The 23,826-nt window shown below is 37.3% G+C and overlaps 1 protein-coding gene across 1 annotated transcript in view; it reads right to left on the reverse strand.

The window, feature by feature from the left end:
- The window catches only part of cdkal1 (CDK5 regulatory subunit associated protein 1-like 1), a 260,805-nt gene that overhangs the window by 21,046 nt on the left and 215,933 nt on the right, over nt 1-23,826 (reverse strand). Inside the window, exons 13-14 of the mRNA XM_038275895.1 lie at nt 8,245-8,328; nt 1,614-1,778 (exon numbers count right to left, since the gene is read on the reverse strand). Of these exons, the coding sequence (XP_038131823.1) occupies nt 1,614-1,778; nt 8,245-8,328 (249 nt within the window). The remainder of the gene's footprint in view (nt 1-1,613; nt 1,779-8,244; nt 8,329-23,826) is intronic.

Genomic DNA, 23,826 nt, shown 5'->3' on the forward strand with positions numbered 1-23,826 from the left:
TGGCAGTCTGTTGAGGAAAAAAAGCGCATTGAGATACAGAATATGGAACATGACACTAAATGAAGCTATCTGTGTGGAATATTTTGTGCAAATATAAAATAAAATGGTTTAGATTATTGACTAATCCATTCAGCCTTAAATGACCAACAGAGACCCTGCAGCGAGAAGTGAAAGGAGACCTCAGAGATTTTATAATTTACCCGGATGCCTATCTTTAATATATATATTTTAAAAAAGCTGACCATGTGCAACAACATCTGGTGGGAATTCATTCCTGACCTTTATCATCTTGTGCATTTGTTTCTAAACAATACAAGATATTCTGCTCACACATGCACAACAGTAAAAAAAAAAAAAAAAAAACATTTAGTAATGTTAGCACATTTTGCAATGATATAATTCATAACAATAAATACTTAGTATTTCAAGTTTGGATGAGTAGTCTATAAAACTACAGTAAAGAGAAATAAGGTTTAGTTAGCATATATATATATATATATATATATATATATATATATATATATATATATATATATATATATATATATATATATATATATATATATATATATATATATATATAAACTTAGGTGCTAAAAGAGCTTATATTTTGTTTAATAACTAACTGACCAGCTTTATCTCTTTACTATGTAAAATGTTTAATGCTGCATGCAGCTGCAGTAATATTAGAGGCAGACAGATCCTCAAAGGATCATCTTTAATTATAAACCAGAATTGCATTATATGAAGCAACTCTAGAGTCAAAGCAAAGCAAGGAAACCCAAGTTGAACAGTAATAAATTTAGCAGGTGAATAAAGATACAACTAAACACAATACTTAAAGACTCAACAATGCATAACTATGCATATATTCTCACATTCAATTGTCTCATTTTTAGTTAATTCAAACGCAAAAAAAAAACCCCTGTTTATTTATTCTTTTTGTATTTACATATTTAATGTTAATTTATTTTTTAGGGAAAAAAACAATAAGTCTAGCCAGTTTGTCAGCCTGACATCATTATCACTAAGATGAAAAACTTTTATTTATATTTCATAACTGTGTTTAAAACATATTCTAATGTGGGAAATGACTTCAAATGTACTAGATTGGCTAACAGAAGGAGAAAATTTTATTTCATTTTAAGTAACTGCTGTTTTTTCTTTTAGTGTTTTAGTGTTTAGTTTATGAGCTTTTGCAAATGATTAAAAGTTGGTGGTATAACAGTAAATGTATTGCAATGACTCTGGTTAATCTTTCCTTGGATGTACCTATATATCCTGATAACGCTTCTTAATTTACTAGCTCACAAAGATGCTATCTATTTAATGCGACATGCAGCAATAATTATACCAAAAACCTAAGCACAGAAAGTGTATTGTTCAATGTCGCTCAAGAGTACTTTGAATTAAAGGAGGGCAGAAGTTTCATCTACTGATCTTTCAGACTGAATGACAACCCCCCAAAGGCCTGAACATGGCAGACTAGTTTATAAATAGAGATGCTTTTGTTTTTAAGTGTGCTCTTTTTGGATATTAGTCTTTTTTGCTAAACAAGTATTTGGAAGACAGGCTTCTTCTTGAATGTGTGGGTATGTCATCCTTGTGTTTACCTGCATCAAACCAGATACTTCTCCTTTCCGAAGAGGTGCAGCAATGGAGGGAGTGAATGGTTTGCTGTCTTCCACTGGCCTCCCCTTCATAAAGTGTTTTCCTGCCTCGTAGATGTCTACTTCTATCATCTTCCCTTTGAATTCAGCCCTTTTAGGCACCAGCACCTGCAAATAAGAGGCCGATGTAATTAAAAAGTGAAATACAAGCACCAAAAAATTTTTTACACATAAGAAAAGAAAAAGTAATTTTGATAAATATACTGTAATGTGTCATTTAGTATCAGATTTTGGATCAATGCAGCATTTTGCTGTAATTTCCCCTAACAGCAGTCCTGCATAAACATCATTTTCACAGAGCGATGGAGGCTCTGCATGTTCCTTCATATCTGTCAATTACATTTTCAATTAACTGCTGCTCAAAGCTGTTTTCTTCACATTATTATTTAGTTTGTCGCTGGCTTCCTAAGAAGAAACTGTTTTCTGTTCCATTTATTTAAGTCCTCAAGGTCAAAAAGTACGGCAACAGCTGCGCGATAAACCAGAGGGATTTGAGTTTGTCCTATTATTTCACCATGGTAACTATAAACCTTGGCTGATCACACCAGGAGGGAAGGGAAAACAAAGAATTATAATTATGCCTGCCTGTGAATAGAAATGTGTTCTTAATGACTTATCCCTGTGAATAAAAATTGTATGAAAATCCTTTCCTGTTCAAAACACTTTTTAAACTTTAGATCTGACAAGTTTGAAATGATGTATAATGGATGATTATAGGACTGATTTAGTGTTTTGTTTTCAGAGTAAATCTTTCTTTGTGAGCACTAATTGGATGGTTTGTGTTGTGTGATTACTGAAAAGATTTAAAAGTGCAGCTGTGAAAACTTGAGTGAAATATAGTCACAACTTCATTTTAAGCTCTTTATTTCTTGTAATTGTAACTAAACTTAAACCTAAAAGGAAATAAAATGACTCTTTGTTATTAGGACTCACTTCATGGCTCAATAAGAACACAAGTTATACTACAGTTCCTTAAATTGAGGCAAATTCTATTTAATTTCATTCAAAAATACATAATAAAACCCAAAAGGGAAATTCAGAGATCAATACACACTATATCAAACATTTCCTTTACATGTTAGTGCTACTAAAGGCTAAAAGAGATAATAATTCATAGATTTGTTTGCTGCTCTTTTTTCTATAAGGCCAGAATTTGCAGCTTTGAACCAACTCAGAGTTTAGTGCAGCACATCAGGAGGGTGGCAACCTGCTGACTCAGATCATCTGGTGGCCTGTCTAACCATTACACAATTCTCCTGGGCTAAGTCACTGACTGGGAAGATAATAGCATATGAACTGGTGGGGAGATGGTCACTGCTGCGCTGGCAGGACTGTGCCTGCCTCCCTGTTAATCTGTCGCTCTTTATCCGCCTGGTGGAATATGATAGGTGAGGGAGCTCAGGCCAAATGGACACACAGCCGGCTGCAGACCTGTCCAATCAAAACACCTGCTGCTCAACACTCTGACCTCTGTAAGAGAGTGTGCATGTGCATGCAAGTTGCCAGCCAGCAGCCTGTGAGCAGAGCGGGAGAACAGCAGGGTTGTAGGGCTGGACAGCTGTGAGAATGTGTATAGCTGTGCGTGCAGGTGGGCGCGGGTCATTCCTGGACCATAACATGGTGATTAGATGATGAAAGACCATGTCCAATTTCATTAGGACCCCAACTCCTGCTTCCTCATTGAACTGCAAACACACGGACCAACTGAGAGGGGTTAAATGACCTACCTAATTTAATTGCCACACAGATATAATATGATTGTGTAAGTAAAACCAGGCTACTAAATCATACTCACACATTGGTCTACCTTCATACACTGTTCCCTCTAATGGAAGTTCACCTGTGAACCTCTCTCTGCCCTTTTTTTTCTCTGACCCCTTAACCCTCCCCTCTCAACCACATGTTATACTAATTTCTTTCCAACAGCAATGTTTTTATGTCCTTGTAACCAGTTTCGTTTGGAACATGGTTACACAATTGTGATAATAAAATGTAACTTCTACTGATCTGAGTTCAGCAGTTTGATGCCATAACTATTTTTGATCTGAAAATCTGCACTTCCTGTGAAACTGATGTGTGAAAGAGGTGAGCTACAGTAATCAGCTCAGTAAGGTAAAGTCAAGCCTGGGAAGAAAAAATTAGTAAAAACACTAGAAAATGTAAATGTTAGGATAAATTTGTTAAACATTAACTTGATAATAATCACGGATATAAAGATCCTAAAGAATAAGATGAAGTCTAGAAGAAATCTGAGATGATGTGTTTAAGATACATCGCTGAAAGATGTAACCTTAAATAATTTTCTGCACTGAGGTTTTCCCACAACCATGGACACTTAAGTTGGTTACATTTTATTTGCACAACTAAAAGTATAGAATATAGTATAAACGTATAAACAACTGTTAAAATTATTTGTCAAAATGCAAAGTACTAACATCACCTTGTTTGTAACAAATTAGGCCTAAGACTGCCCCAGCCAATATTCAACCCAACTGACCAACAATCAACCAAACCCTCAAAAACAAAACACAAAGATAAAACATTAAAATACATTTTTCCAGGATTTATTTTGAAACCTTTACCTTGAACCAAAACAATTACACTCTAAAAGGAGAAAACTTTAAATGCAAGTGAAAAACTAGATTCCTCAGTCAGTCAGGATTTTGTCAACATACGTAAATGGATGCAAAGGTGTGTATTTGTGCGTTTAAATAGTTTTCTTTATGAGCATCTAGATTTGTGCACTCCAAGTCACGCCACAGACTGCAAAAAGGCTAAAATGGAAGGTGGTAAGGCTGTATCTATCATTCAGGAACAACTGAAACATGAGTGCTTGCACATCGTTCTTGCGTGTGTCTGTTTGCATGTATGAATTTGGAGGAAGAGAGCAGCTCTATCAGATTGTTAAAGGTTTCAATCTCACCTGCTCTATTTAATATTCAAAGCTTTTGAAACATTATAAAAGAAGGATAGTGGAAAGCAAAACAAATGTATTAATAGTAATTTGTATTTTTTTAATAAAAAAAAAATGCAAGGGTGAGTATGGATGATGAAGGATTCTGGAGTCCACAACGAAAGTTTATCAACAACTGTTTAAATTTGTAGCAGTAGTTTCCCACTAACTGCAGACTACAGGAGCTGATAGTTATTTTAAAAGTTTAAATTGGGAAACTAGCATGCTCTTAAAACCTAGATTAAAGTGAGAAAGTTATTTCACCAAAAATGGTAAACATTCAAAACTAGAAGCATCTGATTACCACGTCTTACAACTTTGAATGGTTCAAAGGGAGAGGAACTTATATGGCTTCAAATTATTATTTGAAAGCTCCTTTATGGAAATGGTTATTTTTCCTAATATCTTGAGCAGACACACACACACACATACACAAAAGTAACAGCCAGCATGTCCTCAAAGATCTGGATGTTGTATATTTAAACAGCAGAAATGGCAAATATTCAAAAAAAGAAAAGTAGTTAAATGCTTAAAAAAACTTTTAGGAAGTTTATAGAGCCAGAGGATCACTATAGTGTGACAGATTTATTGCATTTACAAAACTATCAGGCATTTTCTTCAAGGGACTTCAACAGCTTCAGTGACATGCTGGTTATGTTATTATATTTTTTCTTTTGCAAAGCTGTTACTTTCTTAAGTAAAAGTGTAATTTAAGAGCACAAGAGGGCTTTGAGAATAAAACACCAAACATCTCATTTCAGCCATAGCATATGCCTGGAAACACACACTGATGACACCAGCCTGTGCACTCCAACAACACGCATGAACCAAGTAACACTTGTAACTTAGCTTTATAGCCTGCAGAAGGAGGTGCAAAGCAGGAGGAGGAAAGGGGAGGGGAGGGAACTAGAAGGGAGGAAAAATTATTACCGTCCCATGCCCTCACTGCTAATAAAAAACATAACTTCAAACATGTTTCTGATGATGGTTAAAGCAGGAGGAAATTGATTTATTTGAAGATGTTTTAAAGTGAATTTTTCACAGGTTGACTGCAGGTCTTTGAAGCCATGCAACTGCTGTGCGTGTGTGTGTCATGTATGCATAAAATGTGTATGTCTTTAGGGCTGACCTTAATGTTAGTACAGTAAAAAAGAGGGAAAAAAGTATTGCTGTTATCAGCTGCCAAATTCTCTCATGACCACCGTAGGGTGTGTTGGTGTGTGTTTGTGAGTATGTCAGATATTAGAGCTAACCTACTTTAGTGAATATAAGCTATGCCTCAGACACCTGCTGTGAGTGATGCATGTGACAGCCAAAGCAAACCCAAAGATGTCATTTACTAAGTGTGAAAATGAGAAAGAGTTGATTTAGTTCCACAACCAAGAGACAAAAAAAATCTATAATTCAGACTTGTTTAAAGATATTTTACTGTATGCTTTCAGCATAGATCCCTGTGTGGAGCAGAGTAGCTTTGTATTATGCATCTAATGTCAGTGACTTCTCTTTTCTTTTTTTAACATGTCCCGCCCAGCAGTGTTGCACTCGTTTTTTTATGGCCTCGTGGAGAAAATAAAGCAGTGTTTCTATGCTGTCTGCAAATAAAAGAAGAAAAAACTGATCAAGTTTAAAGTAATTAATCAATACCCTAACCCTACTGTACTTCTGTTTGAAGAAAACTTTGCATCTACCAAACATTTTACTTTCTAAGAAATTAAAAAAAAAATGTATCTTAATAAAGTACCTTAATTAAATTGTTTTGTGAGAGTCATGCTCATGTTACGATGTATTAATGAATCCGTAGCAGATGTGAAGTACAACACAGTTTAATTTCAGAAAGACCAAAGAAATTGGAGCTCTGAGGTTTATGTCTAACAGAAACTTAATGCATAAAGGAAAACAGGAGACCTCAACAAATTGAACTCCTTAAACAGACCGAGTTTGGTCACAAAAATCTTTACTGCCATCGGAATCCAGTCAGACTCCAACGGCAGATGCAGATGTCAAAGTTCAAATTACACAGGCTTTGACTTGTGAGCAGTCAGAAAACTAGGAGATATTAAGCCCCTTTCAAACCTTGATGATTTGGGCGTATACATAGAGTAATTATAACAAGTTCAGTAGTTCAGTCCAACGACAGCCTTACTAATGCATAATGTGCGGCAACGTAATGCCCATGAAATTATGCAACACAACCGTCCTAAAGGGGAGCAGCAATGCGCCCAGAGGCGCCCGGCCTACATAAAAAGATGTCTTTGGTCAAGGTATTAACCCTGCTGCTGTTTACCGCCTGCAAAAAAAAAACGCAGGGAGGATCCATCACACTCACCTTCACACTAACCCTAAGATGGTGATGAAGTCTGGAGGAGAACTGACAGTTTCCTCCTGGGAACCAGCTTTTATACCAAAACGCTGCCAATACGCCATTAAACAGTAGCTGTAAGTTAGAAACATGTTCAGTGACCGTCTGGGACACGTCAAATATGTTGATATGCGTTGGAGATAAGTTCTTTATAAGTTACCCATAAGTTATGCACAAGTTACTCATAGGATTTGGATAAGCTAGACACCACGCCTTATGAGTCACTTACACTTAACGTATGATCAATGATCACATAAATTAACTATAACTTATGGCCCACGTATGAGCGTACGCTGGCATACGTGGGCCTCAAAGTACTTGCCATATGTCGACGTGTGCCAGCATGTTTCAGTGTACTTCAGCATGCTCATAACATACAAAACTGACCCATAACTTATCCAACGTATACCAGCGTTTTTGCCAGATTTTTCATATGTCAGGCATACGCTGGCTAAATTGTCAAGGTGTGACAGGGGCTTTAGTACAGTAAGGCTTTAGAATAGTAGGCAGATCTTTCAGATTTCAGGTTCTTCTCCTGTGGAACTAGCTTCCAGAAGAGAGGCTTACTAAAGGCAGGTCTAGTTACTTTTAACCAACAGACAGAACAACTACTTTAGTGCTTCAATATTAAGCAGAGCTTCTTTCCAAGACACAGTTGCTAACAGAGCTTTTGCTGTCTTCAGCACTGCATGCTTTCTCTTTTATTTATATATATATATATATATATATATATATATATATATATATATATAGAAGCACCTTTCCTTTCTGATAGTTTTTGCTCTGCTTTTTGTCCTCCCAAACAGCTGAAGGTTTTTGTCTGATAAAAGGGAGCCGCTCCTGACACTGTTGCTACATGATGGCTCAGGATGACGGATGGCTGCAGTCAATAACTCCATGCAGTCGACTTGGCATAGCTAGATACACGCTTCTTAATTATGAGCATTTTATGATCAACTCATCGTGTTTTTGTCATTCAATAATAATGATTGTATTTGGATTGGATGTAGTTGAATCTGAATGTGAGTCTAACATTAGATTGTGTTGAAATTAACCAGAAGTGTTTTTAATTGAATATCAACCTGGATTTTAATTTAATGCATTTGACAAGTGCCTTGATAAGATCTGTTATAAAATGATGCTTTTGTAATTCTCTCACTGATGCCTTGTGCCATTAATACTACATAGCTTGTTTATTAGGTGCAAAAAGCTTTTTGAGCCTATGATGCAAAATGAATATCCTTAATTAACAGCTTCCTTACCTGTTCGTAGAACTTGTTGTGGGAAACAAAGAACTGGGTATCAAAAGATTCCTCCGTCACCAGCACAAATTGCCTTTCTCCAACCTGCAATCAGACACACAAAACACATGAAACATATTTTAATATAACAAAACAGTCTATAGAGTGACCCTCTGACTGTTAAAGGGTTATTTATTACACTAAAGACAACTAGAAAAGAACTAGACTTGGCTTTTTATTTGTAGCATTTTATCCATCCATATGCCAAACATGTTTGTTCCTGCTCAGGGTCATTTGGAGTGGGTGCCTTTTCTCTGGTGGTCAATAAACATAATGAGGACTTCCACCTGGACACGTGGATCTGTATTATCTTATTTCAATTTAGCACTGAATCTCAAACAGTTAACGACTCTTTGTTCCAAATTTGTTTCAATAAAAAAAATAATTTTTATCAGATGCATTAACAGGGTAATAGAACCATGTAGAGTACATATTTCTGGGTGCCTAATTAAAAAAGATCACCATGGCAAATAGTTAAAAGTTGTGTTCCACAGGCAGTGCATAAAGCTGTGAATCGTCCTCATTTTTATTTGACAGAAGGAGACTTCTTCAGTCATGTCTCTTTTCACAAAGATCACAAATGCAATAAAGGCTTTGCTCTAGCACATTTCCTTTTTTCAAATTTTTTGCTACCGAGGTTCACCTTTTAATTACAGTTTCAAGGTTTCTAAGCCACTTCATTTTAGCACTTTGCAGAGATGACTGTAAGAACTATTCAACTCTGGTCCTTGCAAAAAAAAAAAGAAAGAAAATGAATTACAAAAAAGTCCATAAAAAGATACAATTCAAATACGTGCAAAAATACAGGCTATTCAGAAACCAGAAAATCAAATACTACAAGGCCTCCAAATATAGCTATTTATTATTGGACATGATAAAAAGCATATTTTCTGTTACAGAATGTTTTTGACTCCAAGAAAGGTGAAACAGATGAAGAGCAAAGAGCCCCACAGAAAGCAGTGCAAACTCAAATAAGTCAACGCAGAGTTAAGTCAAAAGTAAAGAAGGCAATCTTTTCTAAATTATTCATCTAAAATCATTTTCTGATATATTTTTGTACTTTTAGCCATACTCCATCATTGTTCTGTAAGCTCAAACTGGAGCCTATTTCTGCTTCACATGTCTTGAACAGAGGTTTGCGCAGGTGGAGAAGCTTTTCCTTTTTCAAAAGCATTGTGAAGAAACATCTAAGTATTTGCTTTACCACCCTGCACTCTATCGAGTGGCTGCAGGCAATAAGTGGTGCATGAAAGCCAACACCGTCAATCTTCTAAATGAAGTTAAATCATTTAAAGGAAGTTAAAACACAAAACAGAATCAAAAATGTGAGCTGTCATCGTTTTAAAAAAACGCTTTGTGTGGTACATCCGTGGAAAGAAATTATTGACTATTTATTACCCTTAATTTAAAAACACATATATACAAACATAAGATATACTTACAAAAAAACCCCCACAATATTACCCCTTGTGCAGGAAACATGTAATTGTTTTTTTTCATATCAAAAGTACCACAAAAGGAAAGTTTAGACCCAAGCCAGCAATTTAGGAAATACTGCTGTGGTGCAAAACCACCTGGGTTATAAATATCTGGAGCTCATACTTGAAAATGTTGGAAACTCGGAGTCCTGTAGGCTTAGAAGTATTTGCATTTTAAGTCTGCCTGTGATGAGCTCCGTACTCTAAAACTGTGCTGACTGATCATTTCCTTGGCAATATGTCAAAGCCTTAGAAGTCACGGTTCTGACATATAGCCCTGGGTTTTTCCATTTTTGCAGACATCCATAATCCTTCCTCTTTTCTTCTCTCTTTCCAGACTTATCCTTTTGCCTCCATGCAACTCGTTTTTCTGGGTGTTCCCTCGGTTGCTCCAACCTCTTTTATCCTCCAGGAGTTCCCTCTCATCTATTTCTCCCTTCTCCTTTCTTTATTGATTCATAGAAGATTAGTACATGTTTTTAGAATCACATTTTATTTTTATTAATGATTGGAATGACAAAAATGTGCTTGTTAAGATACATTTTTTGTTATGGTACAAACTTCTTCTCCCGCAAGTCCATTACTGACGTGTATATCAGATCTGCAATATACGATTTTCCTTAATCCTTCATGGTATTGCCTATTATAAATGGAAGGTTTCTTTGCCTCTAGAATAGGTTTCAGCCATATTGTGGGAAAGGTAACAACACTGCAAATGAGTGGCTATAGAAGAGGCCTTTTTTGCAAAGAAAGTGCCACACACTACCGAGCATGTCGTCCTCTGTAATAAGCACCATTTAGGACACATAATGTTCCCTACAGATAACAGTCAGAAGAAATTATAGAGATGTAAAAAAATGTTGTTTTTTCTCTCTAATTAACAGTAGCTTTGTGCTTTATCCTGTCCTTGCCATTACATTCAATGTCAGGTCTTCCTTAAAAACTTGTTAAACTGCTTGTAAATCAAACCCTATCCCAAGACAATCACCTCCTTTAGTCTGTCTTGAAGTCAAGCAGGCTAACACACATTTTGTTAACGTTTATGGTTGTAGATATCTGTATTTATTTCCCACAAGGTCTGCTTTTTTTCCCTCTTACGTTTCCAGCAAGATGTTAAATATCTTCTTTAAGTCAGTTGTGGAGAGTGTGACACCTAATGCGATCATCTACTGAACTTTGGAGCAGACTTATAGAAGCTTAACATGCTAATAAAGAACAACTTCTTTCTCTGAACTCCTCCTGAACCGACGTAGATGATTTGAAAAAAAAAAAAAATCTTCAAGAACTAAAGAAAATTAGTTACAACTTGGATCCTCCTACTTAAACAACTGTTTAATAACAACAGAGTGTCTTTAGTCAGAGGCTGCTGCAGCTCTGCAGCACGGCAGACCACTACAGGAGAGCCTTCCTTTCTACAGCTATTAACACCTACAACAGCTTGAAATATTTGGTTTCCCTTCAGGATCAATTCATTATTTTCTATAGATTTTTTAACTTAATTTCCATGCAGGGCCCAAGGATATTGATCTATGAAGCTTTCCTTGATGCTGCACCTATTGTTTGGAATATCTTGGAGTGTTTGTCTCCCTTGCCGGGTGAGCTCAGGCAGTAAGAGAAGCCTTATCCATCCACCACATTTAATGTTTTAAATAAATATCCATATATAATTACATAAAAGCTTTTTTGAACAGTTTAAAAATTAAATTCTACACCTAACAACTTTTATTTTTATAGGTTTATTACTGTGTGCTAAGCCTTAACGACTGTGAGTTTTAAAGTTTTTTTTTATATTTAGCTTTGAAGCTTCACACATAATTAGAAATTCATTGAAGGAAGAGGAGTTAAGCATGACTGATGTGTAGATCCTCTGGAATTAGTAATACCTAATCCTCACCACAGTGACGAGCAAGAAACTGAGCTGGGATTGAGGCATATCCATGATTATGTTGATTAAATTGCAACTCAGAAGGCAATTATAAATTAAAGTCCTCTGCACAATCAACAACACATTGTAGAATGCAGAGAATTCAACTTTAATAAATATTACAAGGAGCTACATTCAAAGACAAAAACTAATTGAATAAAATTGGCCTAAAAGTTTGTTTTTAAGGTCTGGCTATAATTTGATGGATTTTTTTTGGATTTAATATTTGACACACCATCATATTTCAAAGACTATTTATCATACTACAGATTTTAACAAAACAGACTCTAATGCTTGAGGCAGTTCTGCAACGAAGGGTCATGACAGTGCAGTTCTGCAACGAAGGGTCCTGACAGTGCAGGTCTACAACCAAGGGTCCTGACAGTGCAGGTCTACAACCAAGGGTCCTGACAGTGCAGGTCTGCAACGAAGGGTCCTGACAGTGCAGGTCTACAACCAAGGGTCCTGACAGTGCAGGTCTACAACCAAGGGTCCTGACAGTGCAGGTCTACAACCAAGGTTCCTGACAGTGCAGGTCTGCAACGAAGGGTCATGGCAGTGCGGGTCTGCAACGAAGGGTCTTGACAGTGTGGGTCTGCAATGAAATGTCCTGACAGTGCAGGTCTGTAGTGTAGGGTCCTGACAGTGCAGGTCTGCAACGAAAGGTCTTGACAGTGTGGGTCTGCAACGAAATGTCCTGACAGTGCAGGTCTGTAGCGAAGGGTCCTGACAGTGCAGGTCTGTAGCGAAGGGTCCTGACAGTGCAGGTCTGTAGCGAAGGGTCCTGACAGTGCAGGTCTGCAATGAAATGTCCTGGCAGTGCAGGTCTGTAACAAAAGATCTTGACAGTGTGGGTCTGTAGCGAAGGGTCCTGACAGTGCAGGTCTGCAGTGAAGGGTCCTGACAGTGCAGGTCTGCAGCTAGACTTTCTTGCCTCTGTCTGAATGATGTGAACCTCTTAATGGGGGTGGAGCTCCTGTTTAATTCAGATGAACAACAGAGAGAGAGCTGAGTATAGCAGCATGCTACTATAACACTAAACAATATGATTTACAGCTAGGCCTGTCACAGTAAACAATAAACCCATCTCATGATAAAAATTTACCAAATGATAGTTTTAAATTAGCTTAATTATTCTATGTTTGCTTGCTTGTTTTTTTTTTTTCCTTTCTCTTTTTCTACGATGGTGAAAAACTAACTTTTAGAGATCTTAACGACTTTACAAACATCAGCAAAAAAAATATTTATACTGTCCAAATAAAAACATGGCCATCAATTTATCAGTACTGTATGTAAATTCTTTAAATGCATTCCTTTAATTTTAGATTAAAATTGCATTACCAATGTCCATTTTTCAATCTATTATCTGTTTATTTCTATGGCCAAGCCTGTTTGCCTTTTGATAAGATCATGTCATCATTTAATTTTTTCCTTTTACTACCACCATTGCTATCCAAATAATTTATGTGCATAGAAAAATATTTATTGGTTCTGGATTGTGTTACTGTTTGTCTTTCCTTGCAGCAATGCATATTTGGTTGCCTGCATTTAGCTTTCTATTTACTCCATCTGTGGAAGAGAGCCACAGCATACCAAACGCGGCATGAAAGTCTGAGCACCAAGGCATTTATTTACTTCACCATCAAGAGAATAACATCCCATGATACACAGTAGAGGCACTGCAGATTTATGGGATCATGAATTTAATTGATAATTAATCCTCATCATAACAGGAATAATGAGAGAAATGCAGCTTTGAATTCATATCATCCTTTTACTTGTTGATTAAAAACATTTTTTTCCTAGTTTTGTGGAGAGTATTGAAACCAGACTGAGATACATTTCTAACCAGAGTGTCATTTCATATTTTTCTGGGAGAAAATAAAGATTTTATTTTTCAAAATGTTTGTCTCAATTGTGGGGCAGTTGAATTGTACCTTATTAGACTGCGAGATAAATAAATATAGGCTGGATATTTTTTAGTAGATCTTAAGCTACAGTGCTAGATAAAAACGATACTGCTACCTTCGCCAGATTCCTCCATGACATTATTTTCAACAACAACAAAAAAAAATAATCAGTTACAGATTAGGTTGTTTTAAAACGGAAACCCCCTTAAAGAGGCAAAATTAAAAAATAATAATCAACAACCTTTAGTTAGATAAGACAAAGCTTCTTGATATCGAAATTTCCCCTCCCCCCCAGGGTAACGGTTAGTTACAAATTCACAGGCTTTATTTTAAACAGCGGCCCCAGACAATATCTTTATGGACTGGTCTGTAACTGTAGCTCTGGTCACCAGGGTAGTCTAGTGTTAAACATGGCTGAAATAAAACAAAAAGCAGGGAGCCTTTAGTTTTCTGCAATGAGACAGCGGAGTTTACAGCAGGGGCTCTTAAGTGACATACGATGTTGTGGCCAACATACGTCTAGATTGAGCCACAGACTGATGAAACAGAAAGAATCCCGTCAATTTTTCAAAATAAAACACCATTTACACTTAGATAATAAATCCGTAGGAAATAATTTAATGTGTCAATTCTTTTTGTGCGGTCCAATACCATTTGACACGTGGACCGGTACCAGCTAGGGCATTGCTGATTCAAAGTACTTAATAATCATCTAAAATACGGAAACTTCTAAGGCTTTTTCTTTTTATCAGCTGAACTGCATAATCAGACATTTTATTTGTAGATAACTCAAGATGCATTATAAAAAAAGACTTCCCCTTGTTCCAGACAAGTCCCACCCAGGTGACGGGTGGAGTAGCGTTTTTAAAGAGGGAGAGTTGTCTCGCCTGAAAGGTTAAATTAATAGAAAACACATTTTTTTTTATTTTAACATTTAATTAAAAGGAACAATTGCTGTTATCATGCATATTAGGTGCTTTTATCTCAACTTTAAGCTAAATCATCATGCTCTGCCCAACATCATCTCTCATTGATGAGAGGAAGTTGGCATGCTTTTATCAAGCAGGTGCAGCACGGTCGAGGAAGGTGCTGCCTGGTGGGAAGTATAATGTATTTAATGTGTTCATTTTTGTGGTTATTTCCTCAGATTCCTAATTTGAGAACGTGAGAATAAAATAGTTCCCTTACTGGTAAAACTAGACGAAGATGTAAACTGACCAAGGGTCTACCTTGCTAAAGTTTCAGAAATTGTGAAAACAACAGTGTCATTGTGAAAGTTGTATCGAAGATCTAAAAAAAAAAAGGGGGGGGGGGGGGGGGGTCTCTGAATTGTGATTATTCTTTCTGTGCACAAAATGTACTTATCCACCTTCCCTGATTATCATTCTTGTAATTACTGAGGCACTCCTACACAAACAAGCCAGAGTTTTGTTCCCTGAAAAACAATCACTGTGGGGAGTGATTTAACAGGGCTAAAGAAAGATTCTCTGATCTTTTGGAGGTTCTCTTTGAATAAGCTTCTTGAAAGATGAAAAAAAGAAAAAACCTCCCCTGTTGGTTTGGGTGTTTTGTTTTAGCCTCAAAGTAAAATTCAAAGACACAGAAACTTTTCAGAGTTGGCCAGAAAAAAACCGGGGGATTACTGAGGGCTTTGGGTTTTAATGTTTGCAGGGGCAAATATAAAATCAAACCAGATCAAAGTTCTACAAATTAGCTACTTTGAAAGGAGCCTTACCACCAAGTAAAACACATGAAGAGAGTAAGACTAATGAGTAAAAAAGAAAACAAGCAAAAAATTATATAATTTACAATTAAAAAAGGCAGTGACACAAATGAAAGAATTTTTTTTATCAAATTGCACAAATACTAGAAAAGTATTCAAGCTGTTAAATACTTGCATGCTGTAAAATACTTTACAATGCTCTGCAGCCATCAAACTTTTACAAACCTAGTTATCAACAGCAGCTGGAGGTGCTTTTCCGGCCAATAAACTACATCCATCTGGTTTTTACAATCCAGCTATGTAGCTTTGTTTCTGAGACTTCCTAACATTTAAAACAGGGGGTTCTAGAATGCACGAAATATACAAGTGGATGCCAAGAAAAGGTGGGGAAAAAAACCCTTGAGTAGGGGAGTTCAGGTGGCTCTGATATCCTCTGAAGAACATTAGCTTCTTTATTTTTTGGAGTGCAGGAAGTAAAGCCAAAGTCTTGCTGAGGGATTATCTTTATTCACTGATTCCATTTGACAAACTTAAACTCTATTTGTCATATATGAGATTGTTTTTCCTTTATATCGTTATTATTGACTGATCACTTATTATACATGCTGCACCAAATGGAGTACATGTCAGTCTTAAAGTAATGACTATGGGTAAGTTAGGCAAAAGAAACTGAGCTAGATATCTCACTAACCCTGTTTTCATTTTGATAAAAGAAAAATTTCAGTGACTGAACAATCAGGAAGCCTGTTCAATCTTAGGTACTTAAAATGTTGATTACACAGTGGAACATAAAAGAGTACAAAGCCAGGCAAACACTGTAATGATTGGCTTCAGAGTTAGAGGAAGGAACTACACTCTGAAAACAGCTTAAACACATTAGTGTTAACTAAGTAAACAGAGGGGACTCTTTCAGCTTTGGCCCGAGCAAGAGCCGACAGTTCTGTCAGATAAAACCTGGTATGTGTTTTAACGTGAAGAAAGCACTTCAACTCATTGCATTTGTACGCCTAATGTTATTGATTTTAAAGAGAGAGCAAGAAAATATTGTTTAATTTATTTTTTAAACAGTTAAAAAATATATCTGTGCTACATAACCAAACCAAACGAAAAGAGTAATGATTTCATGTCCCAGAATCTTCTTAAATGCTGGCATACGCTGAACTTTCTATGAATTTTTTTCAATTTGGGGCGTATACATAGAGTATGCATAATGAGTTCAGGGTGTACGTCTAAAGACAGGCTAACTTATGCATGACGCATGGCAGCGTAATGCCCATGAAATGATGCACAAGCCAGTGTCCTGAAGGCTAATTTAAACTTCGAAACTAGGTTGTCTGCGTAGGTGTCGCGGTGAACGCAGAGACGTCTCTGCCCCCTCCGCAAACACTCTGCTGCACCTCTCCCAAATTGTAGGTGACCGCAGACAGTGCCGCAGACAGGAGGCCTCTGATTGGTCAGATCTACATCCGCTCTACACTTTGAGTATCTCCTGTTTGGTACCGTACCGGCTTGTTTTGTTTGTATGACCGCAATTGCTGAAAACAACTTGTTAAGTTGGACCAGCTAGAAGAGCGAGGTGCGCGAAAACGCTAGGACCCTTTTTCCACCTGGATCCCTGCTCTTTTTCGCCCTCATGTCCCTCCATTGTCGGACAAACTTGCCCCCACTTCCTCACCACCTCGGCCTTATCTAGACCCACAGCTAGTTCGTGATTTTTCCTTTTGCGTTGTGGCATGGAATATAACATAGTACAGACCAAGCTTCAAAATTTAGCATAAATCAAAAATGTCTGCGAAGTCTGCAAAAAATGTCTACATAAAAAGCCTACATAAAAAGATTTCTTTGATTGCGATATTAACCTAACTGCTGTTTACCGCCTGCCAAAAATAAAAAACATGTCAAATACAATAGCAGCCATTCAAAATTTCCCCATTTTCCTTGATGTGATTTCTTAATTCCTCTTTAAACATCAATCTTTGTACCAAAATATTCTTTTTTTTTTTTTTTACGATTTCTGGACATTAAAGGAATAGTACACCCAAAACATGATTAGCCTTCATTTTCTACTCACCCCCATGCTGAGCAACACTCTGGAGTACTTTTTTGATATCTCAAATGCATCTGGAGATCTGGGAGGCTTCTTGCTGTCTGCTGACATTCAAATAATGGAGGTCTATGGTGCCCGAGACAGAAAGGTCCTTAAAAGTCCACAAAAAACGTGTCAATATTCCTCCATACTGCTCGTTCAATGTATTCCAAGTGTCCTGAGTGGGTAGCATCCATAATTTACTCGAAACGAAGTCATTTAGAATGTTTTTTGAGCATAAACAGTAGTGTATAGTATTTCCTGAAAGCGCGCGCCTGCGCGTTCACGACGCTATGGAAACCGCGGCAGACCAAACCAGATGAAAGTGCGCATTCAGCTCGGCAAAGAACTCATGCTCTTCCTCAACACTGAAGTCCTCAGACATTTTTCTTTCGTTGTTTCTTTCTTTGCACAGGTAAACAGCACATTTCTTCTTCTACGCTTGCATTATCAGCGGAGCAGACGCTGAATGCGCACTTTCATCTGGTTTGGTCTGCCGGCTTCCGTAGCGTTGTGAACGCGCAGGCGCGCGCTTTCAGGAAATCCTATACACTACTGTTTCTGCTCTAAAAACATTCTAAATGACTTCGTTTCGAGTAAATTATGGATGCTACCCACTCAGGACACTTGGAATACATTGGACGAGCAGTATGGAGGAATATTGACACGTTTTTTGTGGACTTTTATGGACCTTTCTGTCTCAGGCACCATAGACCTCCATTATTTGAATGTCAGCAGACAGCAAGAAGCCTCCCAGATCTCCAGATGCATTTGAGATATCAAAAAAGTACTCCAGAGTGTTGTTCAGCATGGGGGTGAGTAGAAAATGAAGGCTAATCATGTTTTGGGTGTACTATTCCTTTAAGATCTAAAAAGAAGCCATTGATATGCATTGGAGAAAAGTTCTTGATCATTTACTCATAAGTTATGCGCAGGTCAGTCATAGGTTTTGGATAAGCTAGACGCCATGACTTATGAGTAACTTACACTTAGTGTGTCAAATGATCAAGTAACTTACCTGTAGCTTAAGGCCCACGTATGATCATACACTGGCATAAGTCAGGTACTCGCCATATGTCACCATGTTCCAGTTTGTTTTAGCTTTCTTCAGATTGCTTCAGCATGCTCATAACTGATACAAAACTGACCCATAACTTATCCAACGTATGCCAGCGTTCCTGCCAGAGTTTTCTTACGTCAGGCATACCCTGGTCTAAATCGTGAAGGTGTGACAGGACAATATCACCCATAAAGTTATTACTTGGCATGAGTAATACTGTATGTTAACCAATAACTTCACACAAAAAGTATATACAATTAACCTTTTATGGTAACAATTAGCAAAGAATTCCTGAATGTTCAATAACTTAAAATGTCTTAAGCTCATCGCTGTATTTGGCCTCCACTTATTTGTGATCTAGCCAAGATTTCTTTTTTAAGTTGGATTACTTTAACAATTCTTTACCAGCAAACTCTTAACTATGTAAGAATCCAGCTTCTGGTGTTGAGTAGGGAAATGCAGACCTTCAGGTGTCATAGTTTCATTTAAATGGGGTTTTTTAGACCAAGAACAAACAACCTCATGCAGCTAGAATGTATTGTTCTGGAGGCAGTATTGCTCTAGCATTGTGCTGATGCCAAGAAAAAAAAAGAAAGCACAAAGTAAGAGTTTGTCTCATGGGGTTTCTGCTGTTCCTTTGTTCTTCAGATATATTTGCGCATCTGCATGTCTTCAGTGCTCCATGTACTGTAGCCCTACACAATTTTTTAAGCCATTTGTCTGTTGATTTGAGCTCTTACTATATTTATCCTTACATTATTTATTTATACAAATGCCCTGCTTTTACATCATATCCTCTGTTCTTGCTTTTGGTACGCTAAATGCAAACTCCTTGTGTTGCGCCATTTGAGTTTTCTGGATTGGGTTCACAATGACTTGATTCACCCCAGAAACTGGATGTTTGCATGGATAAAAGCCTCCCAAAGGTATGGTCATAAAGCAGCCTAACACTATCAGTAATAAGGTATATTATTTTCTCCCTCTACTGAAATCGGGGATTTCCTGTGTTTTGTCTTGTTAAGCCATGCTTTGGATTTCAGTTAATACTGTCCACTACCTTTAAATGTTGAGTTTCACATAAACTGTTTTCCAAGGGTCAAAATAAAAAGTACTTTCTTGGTTGTTCTCTATTTCATGGAAACTGAGGTTGTTTTTTGAATACTAATTAACTGATAATCCTGTTGGTATGACAGTAAAACATAGTTTTTGGAAACTGGCAATAGAAAGGAGGAGTTGAACTGTGACTCTTTAATTACATGCTTGACGAGTATAGCAATTTTGTGAGGATGATTTAGAGCAAAGAATTATGAACAAAGAATTTGAATTGTGTTGAAAGTAAAATAAATACTTAGAAGACTGTATTAGCAGTAATCTTCCATATTTGTTTTGTTGTATCTTTACTTCCAAAGTGTGTTTGCATAAATCTTAGCTTGATGGATGTACACAAAGAACACACACTTAGTACACTGCAAAAAATTTAAATCTAGCTAAGTCATTTTTTATTAAAATAAGTGCATTTGTTCTTGAATTGAGGAGGTAAAAGAGACATTTTGCCAATGGAACAAGAGAATTTACACTTAAAATAAGAAAACACAATTGCATTGTCTTATTTCAAGTGCATTTTATCTAATTATCTTATTTCAAGAGTAAAATTGCTCATTCCATTGGCAAACTATCTCATTTACCTGCTCAAATTAAGGGTGAATACACTTAATTTAAGAAATTTTTTACTTATTCCTAGATCGTTTTTGCAGTGTAGTCATTTGAACTGAAGGCAGCAGTGAAAGGAAAAAAAAAAGAATACTTAAAGAGACACGATTCCAGGAGAGAAAGCATTTTTTGTACTTCAAAATATTTGGGAAAATAAAACTTTCAACTTTTCCCTTTTTCTTTTTTTGTACAAATGGTAATTTTTAAAGCTTTTTCAAGAATGCTGAAGTACACCAGAATATTACAACTGTTTCAATAAAATAGTCAGTGCTGCTCACTTTACCTCTTTACGATTTGTGTAGTTTCAGTACTTGACTTTCTATACAAAGATATATTCTACAATATTCTTTGATAGAAGAAGTCGTAGGTAAGGAACTTCAATTATTCGTATTCAGAAGATAATTAGTTGGGTTCCATCTGGGATCTAATTTACTGTGTCAGTAGTCTTCAATAGAGTTCAGAATCACAATATATTCCTAGTCTGAACAGTATTTTAGATATCACCAATTACATTTCTACCAGTACAACATTGTTGTTATAACAACCCTGAAAATGGCAAAGAGACACACCTATGAGGGCAATTTTTCCATCCGGACCAGGACTACAGTAGCTCAGCAACGTCCGGCGGATTATAATGAAAAGCCGGCGAGTTTCCACTCCTAATGCAGCAAACACATCGCCGACAAACGCATCCAGCCAAGCCACATCACCAACATGGATAAGGTGCCGCTCACTTTCGACATCCCGGTGAATCACACTGTGGAGAAGAAGGGAACCAGGACGGTAGCGATACACACAAGGGGGTATGAAAAGGCGTTGTTTACTGTTGTGCTTGGCTGCCACGCAAATGGACAGAAACTGACGCCTATCTTGATTTTTAAGCGAAAGACTTTGCCTAAAGAGATTTTTCCAGCTGGAGTCGTTTTTAAGGCAAATGAAAAGAGCTGGATGGATGAGGAGATGATGAAAGTGTGGCTGAGGGAGGTATGTAAGGAGACCAGGTGGTTTTTTCCACGCATCACCATCGCTGTTAATCTGTGACTCCATGTGTGCCCATCTCAGAGCCGATGTGGGGAAAAAAAAAAGGTGAAACAAATGAACGCTGTGCTAGCTGTTATTCCGGGACGGCTGACAAAGGAACTTCAACCGCTCGACATCGGTGTGAACCAGCCGTTCAAAGTAAGGCTGCGAGTGGCGTGGAAGCCATGGATGAACGACGGAGACCACAGTTTCACGAAAAGTGGAAGGCAGCGCTGGTCAAGTTAAGCCACAGTTTGCGGATGGACTGTAGATGCTTGGGCTAACGTGTCTGCTGGCACTGTTGTTCGAGCTTTTGCAAAAGCCGGCATCATTTCCGAGGAGCCTTACGGCACGGGAAGTGATTCTGACAGCGAAGAAGGGGAAATTGGCATGTTTGATTTAGCGCAGCTGTTTAATTCAGAAACAGAGGATGATGACTTCAATAGGTTTGATTAATACTTTGTAATAAATACATGAATAAAGCACAGTCATACTCAGTTTTAGTCCCGCTTTATTTTTAAATATGGAGTAGAGGTATTTAAATGTAGTAGAGGACATGTACCTGTATATAAAACCCGCGCCCTATAGTCCGGTGCGCCTTATGTGTGTGTAAAATACAGTAATGGCACACATAACGGAGACTGCGCCTTTTAGTACGGTGTGCCTTATGGTCGTGAAAATATGGTATTTTTTAAGTTATATGGAATCAAATAGATTTTTTTTTCTCATTTTGTTTCATCGTGCTACAAAATGATATCGCAATAGACACTGGTCCCACCGCAACCCTAAGCAGGAGAAGATGGCTGGATCATATATCTGTACGACAATTACCCATTTTTCTGATGTATATCATAACTATTGAAAAATCATAGAAGTAATTGCTATGGTTGCAAATTGCAAGCAAATTTTAAATGAAAGATGAATGTTAATGACCTCAGTTGTGATCAACAGTATTTGAACAATATCTACTGCATTATTGTATTATATAAAAGATAGGTGGATGAGGGAATGGAGCAAGAAGTTGTTGTTAGTACTGTAAGAGAGAGATACATCCTCAGAAAATGTACAGAAAGGGAAGCAAATGAAAGCGTTACAAACATCTTCTCACATGTAAGCAAGCCCCCCTGCTGAACTCAAATGAACTCTGAAATGATACTCAGCAAGAATTTTCAAGATTGAAAACTGATGCTATTATATCCTCAAAACTAATAAAGCCATGCGGGTAGTTTTATGAACACTGAGGTCATAACAAGCTCTTGAAAGATTCAGAGGGCGAGTGAGACAGCAATTAAGAATGTAAATAAAAGGAGGTTTAGTACATGGTGCTCTGTAACATGGAGCTGGGATATCAGTTGAGATAACCTGCTCAAAACATTCTCACAGTTCCTATAAATAAGTTTAGATGATTGCATGAATGCAGCAAATAATTCTCATACTCTTCTACCTTTAAAACAAACATAGCAGAATTTTTCTGACTCAGCTGTGAGAAAGAGCCTTGTGTGACAGAGGGAGTAAGGGCATGCAACAAAATCAAGTTGTTGTTTCATCCACAGGCTGGTGAATGTTTCAGACTTGTTTTTATGCTGTGCTGACTCATGCTTCTGGGTAATACAGAAAAGAGTATTCAGATAGTACTTTGTTCCCTTTCTCATATAGTTTTAGACAATATACACAAAAAACTATAGCACAGTCACTTGACTGGGATTCATTGAAGGTTTCCAACATTTCCAATTGAAATCCAGATGATTAGTATCCTTATGGCAAGCTTTACCTTCAGTGACTAGTAGGGCAAAGGCCAGCTTCATTTCTTAATTCTTTTTTTTTTATTTGCTAAATACAAATACATATCTTTAAACTGCAACAATAATGAGGACAATTATGCAAACAGGACGTCATATAAACTCTCACAGCCTCTTCACCTGTTTTTGAACATGAGGTACATGAGGTACATTCTCTCATAAACACAAAAAAACAATGCGAGAATGTGTTATTCATCACTGCATGCAAAATAGAGGAGTTATACACAAAACCTTTATAAAAGCAATGCTTTTGCTAAAAACTAAGGTTGGTCATTTGGATACACAGCTTACAACAAGATACACTATATTGCCAAAAGTATTTGCTCACCCATCCAAATTATTGGAATCAGGTGTTCCAATCACTTCCATGGCCACAGGTGTATAAATTCAAGCACCTAGGCATGCAGACTGTTTTTACAAACATTTGTGAAAGAATGGGTCGCTCTCAGGAGCTCAGTGAATTCCAGCGTGGAACTGTGATAGGATGCCACCTGTGCAACAAATCCAGTCGTGAAATTTCCTCGCTCCTAAATATTCCACAGTCAACTGTCAGCTGTATTATAAGAAAATGGAAGTGTTTGGGAACGACAGCAACTCAGCCACGAAGTGGTAGGCCACGTAAACTGACGGAGCGGGGTCAGCGGATGCTGACGCGCATAGTGCGAAGAGGTCGCCAACTTTCTGCAGAGTCAATCACTACAGACCTCCAAACTTCATGTAGCTCAAGAACAGTGCGCAGAGAGCTTCATGGAATGGGTTTCCATGGGCGAGCAGCTGCATCCAAGCCATACATCACCAAGTGCAATGCAAAGCGTCGGATGCGGTGGTGTAAA

This window comes from Cyprinodon tularosa, unplaced genomic scaffold, assembly GCF_016077235.1.
Source record: "Cyprinodon tularosa strain WSP-4 unplaced genomic scaffold, ASM1607723v1 ctg98, whole genome shotgun sequence".
NCBI lineage: Eukaryota > Metazoa > Chordata > Actinopteri > Cyprinodontiformes > Cyprinodontidae > Cyprinodon > Cyprinodon tularosa.